At 30.3% G+C, this 4,757-nt stretch overlaps 1 protein-coding gene across 1 annotated transcript; it reads left to right on the plus strand.

Annotated features, from left to right (window-relative positions):
* Positions 1-977: 977 nt before the first annotated feature.
* On the plus strand, positions 978-4,231 carry LOC132723113 (uncharacterized). The gene is made up of 2 exons (XM_060707780.1): positions 978-1,255; positions 2,017-4,231. Exon 2 carries the CDS (start codon positions 2,018-2,020, stop codon positions 4,130-4,132), a length of 2,115 nt encoding a protein of 704 aa, XP_060563763.1. The 5' UTR covers positions 978-1,255; position 2,017; the 3' UTR covers positions 4,133-4,231.
* The last annotated feature ends 526 nt before the right edge of the window (positions 4,232-4,757 follow it).

Genomic DNA, 4,757 nt, shown 5'->3' on the forward strand with positions numbered 1-4,757 from the left:
GACTGGTTCATTTATTGACTAATTGATTGATTCACTTATTGAATCACTTATTTTTTTACAGAGTCAATTATTGATTTATTAATAAACTGATTCGCTTATTAATTCATTGAGTGTCTGATTGAGCGTAACATTTTTGTCTATGTTACCATGGTAAACATCATGATAAATTAATTGTCTATGTTACTATTGTAAACATCATGATAGATTATTGTCTATGTAACCACGGTAAACATCATGATAAACTAATTGTCTATGTTACCATTGTTAACATCCAAATAAACTAATTGTCTATGTTACCATGGTAAACATCATGATAAATTAATTGTCTATGTTACAATGGCAAAAATCTTGAAAAATTAATTGTCTATGTTACAATGGTACACATCATGATAAATGATTTGTCTATGTTACCTTGGTACATGTAAACATCATGATAAACTAATTGTCTATGTTACAATGGTAAACATCATGATAAATTTATTGTCTATGTTACCATGGTAAACATCATGGTAAATTAACTGTATATGTTTCAATGGCAAAATCATGAAAAATTAATTGTCTATGTTACAATGGTAAACATCATGATAAATGATTTGTCTATGTTACCATGGTACATGTAAACATCATGATAAACTAATTGTCTATGTTACAATGGTAAACATCATGATAAATTTATTGTCTATGTTACCATGGTAAACATCATGGTAAATAAATTGTCTATGTTTCAATGGCAAAAATCATGAAAAATTAATTGTCTATGTTACAATGGTAAACATCATGATAAATTGTTACAACATGATGAAAAATATGTCAGATACTATTGATATGTTTATTTTTCAAATTTATTGTGTATTTTGTGTTGTCTTCAATTTTTTCAATTTTGACTCACTTTGTTCTGCCAATAGCATGCCTTTAAGTTTTCTGATGAAAGTATTGTCATCCTTAAAATGTCAGGATTATGTTTTTTCTTAAAAGAATAAAAAGTTTTAATACATTCCATACTTATTAAAGAGAGGGAAATAATTCAGTCTATATTATCACTTACTATAATTAAGTCTATATTTACTGTATATACATAAAAGGGACATTATTCAATAAACTCTCATAACAAATGTACCGGTAAGGAAGAGGAAGTGAGTTATTTCCCTTCACTATTTCATTCAAAAACAAAAGAGGAAAAAAATATAGTAAAATTTCCACCTATCTAGACAGACGGAAAGAACTAGTTTTTTTTATATAAAATTCAACATTCAAAGTAAGTTTCAAACTTTATTTTTATATACAATTTCTCATTCAAATACCGGGTAGTATGAATTATGTAAGAAAATGTTTCATTCAATATTTCAGTGAAAACTTTGGTGTTGTCAAAAAAATGACATAATTGTTTAAATGAATTATCTATTTCAATTAAATAGAAAAAAACATAATATTTTCTTTATATTATTATGTATATTTAGAATAGATTGTGGTGTTATTTATGTCTTATATGAGCATAATTTCAATACCATAGAAGTGAGTTACTTCCCTTAACATTTTCATTCAAAGTAGATTTTAAATTAGCAAAGTTTCCACCTATCTCGTCAAATGAAAATAATTTTTTTTTCTCTTGATTGTTTTTAAGAAATATTATTAAAGCCAACTTTCAGCATAAGTTTAAAACTTCATTCTATGTACACAATTTCACATCCATATTGAATGAATTATGTAAGAAAGTGTTACATGAATATTTGAATAAGTGTTTAATTTTAGTGTGTCATTTAAAATTCTGAAAACAAATATTCAAATTTATATAATAGATAAAAAATACCACAAATAACAGAGAAAAAATGCAATATTTTTTTATCAAATCATATGTACCCCAACTTATTTATCTTATATTTCATTATGTCCATATTGGCTCTCCTGTTCTGATCTGTTCTAGGACATAAACAACAAATATGTGAGACATAGAAGAATGTGACAAAATTAATTTGACAGCTGACTGAAACAATTTTCCCTTTTACCTATATATTTCAGAATGTTTCAAGAACCTGACTACAGAGAAAACCTATCATTGGCGTTATCAGAGGTTTTAGATGACATTGGTGTCAATGAAAGAATGGTGATGAGAAGGAGAAGAAATTACATGCTCATACAGACTACGAAGAATATCAGCGACAGGTTAACTGATACAAATAATACTTCATATCATTTAGGGAGCCAAAGTGAAGGTACAACTACTATAGGACTTGAGTCAGACGTTGATCTCCTATTCTGTATGCATGATTTCAATATAATACAAGACTGGTCAGAGTGGGAACATGGCAAGGAAAACTATCTCATGATACAGGATGAGAACACTACCCCAGGTTATTGTTTCTTACAATCGCTCCGACAAGATGTACCTCTTCCTGACACTGTCATTCCTGATGAACACCATATAACTGATAGAAGTGAAAGAGTATTGCTTAAAAACACAGTAATAAATCATATGGTGTACGGTGCTTTTGGTCAGCAGCATGGACCATCTGTTGCTATACAAGGACAATCTGGATTCTTTGATGGAGACAATGTGTTAGCTTTTCCTTGTAAATCGTGGCCACAATCAGCATCAGGTTGGTTAGAGAGACAAGGTATTGGTAGATGGCCAACACAAGACATGAGAAGATATGCAGCCAGTACTGGTTGTTTTGTTGTTCCAACTGGAAGCAAAGTCAGTGAATATCCTGAACTTGAATGGAGAATATCTACATCCCTGGCAGAAAGGTGTTTGATGTCAAATCTAAATATAACACAAATAAGGTGCTATGTATTATTGAAAATGATTCTGAAATCGTTCCTTAATCCTCACGCGGAAATTAATATATCAAGTTTCATGTGTAAAACAGTTCTATTACATTGTATAGAAAACACAGAGCCAAGTGTATGGAAAGATAACAATTTATTCACATGTTTAACATACTGCTTATTGGAACTACACAGCTGTGTACAGAATGACCGTTGTTCACATTTCATTATACCGGACAATAATTTGATGGCAGGGCAATTTACAGCTGAGACAAAACATGAACTTTCAAAAAATATTTGTGAACTTATACAGAATGATAGACAATGGTTACTTAGTATTGATATTGATAATCTTGGTCATAGACTTCAAGTAAAACTGAACAGGATACCACATAGAGTTTACTATTTTCCTTCTTCTCTTCAAATATATGAACAAGTTTTGACCTCGACGTATGGAAGCAATGCATTTAACATAAGTATGCGGTATATGCTTGTTTTAAATCATTTAAAAAATGAAAACATAAGAACAATAAAGCAACTTGTAGTTAAATTGATGAACTTCAGTAATAATGGCAATAGATTAGAACATGCTGCATTCAAGCTTCTAGCACCTTTTCTTTTTACCACATATGGATCTATCTTAGCATCATCCAGCATAGGTGAAAATAATCAAATGTCACCTGAAGCATTGGTTTGGTTATCAGCTGGTTTAAACTCAGATACCTCATCTAGCAGACTTAAATTGGCTTCAGTGTTCTACAGTACAGGAGATATGGAGAAAGCTGAACAAATTCTGAGACACACTGAACAACAATATTACTCATATCCTGTTGTACCTATCTGTGGCTGCTGCTACTGCAAGAAGCCTTTACCAACAGTAAAGGCAGAATTTTTGAGGGTATGTGGTGAGCAAAGTTGGGACTGTATCAAACATAATACAGCATTTTGTGTCAGATTTATACAGAAAGAGATCAACTGTGTTCCTCATGAACTACAATATGAAATGTTCAGATCTACACAAGATGACATGATACATAGAGAATATCTTGATGACTTATGGATGGACTGGGCTGTAGTTGATTCTCTACCTTTCCTGTACTTTCTACAATACAAGGTCTACAGTCATCTACAAAGACATCAAGATCAACAACAAGCACTTTGTAAACTTATAAGAACCATATTAACAGATAAAAACCTTGGACATAGAGAAACAGCTCTCAACATCTTAGGACAATGTATGGAACAAGAAAACAGACACCAACAGGCATTAAACTGCTACCTGCTTTCTCTTCAACAAAGGCCAAGAAACAATGTAGCAATCATACATATATGTAAACTCCTTTCTGGCTTATTGTCTAGCCAATAATAAGGGGTCAAAACAGATGACAGTATTAAAATTGAAGTTTTCAATGATCATAATAATACTGCTTGTATGTCAATGAAAATGTCAAAATATATTATAAGACTGTTATTACGAAAACTTTTTTATCACATATTATTTTGAAATAATATTAAACACAATAAATGAAAAGAATGAATCCAACTTCAATGATATCTGATTTTACATACATTTGAGAGTCAAGAGCTTCTTATGAAGAGGAACATATGGCTTATCAAAATAAATTTTAAAATTTGTTTCATATGATGAACTTATTTGTTTGTTATGAAAAATAACCAGTCAGACTAGTACTAAATAAATGGTTGAAAAGTTTAGCTGTAAAAAATAAAATATTTTCTCAAAAGACATAAGTACCGGTTTCATCCAGAAAGCAGACTCAAAAAGCTTCCAATATCTTGTAAAGATATAGGAAAATTGTTCAAACTAAATTAACTATATTTAAATCATCTTTTTTCCGAAGAGTAGAATCTAAGCATTTAAACAGGGGATAATGTTTATATATGCTTCATAAGTAAAGTGAACATTGTCTAACAAGTTTAAAGTGAACGATTAACTCCAATTTTTTCAATGTTTGTTTGATTTGTTTGATTGG

Source organism: Ruditapes philippinarum, unplaced genomic scaffold (genome assembly GCF_026571515.1).
Source record: "Ruditapes philippinarum isolate M1 unplaced genomic scaffold, ASM2657151v2 ctg4537_1_1_1_1, whole genome shotgun sequence".
NCBI classification, from domain to species: Eukaryota; Metazoa; Mollusca; class Bivalvia; order Venerida; family Veneridae; genus Ruditapes; species Ruditapes philippinarum.

Bases quoted from the DNA above. Each gene is read 5' to 3' on its own strand.
- LOC132723113 (XM_060707780.1), top strand. From the start codon at position 2,018: ATGTTTCAAGAACCTGACTACAGAGAAAACCTATCATTGGCGTTATCA.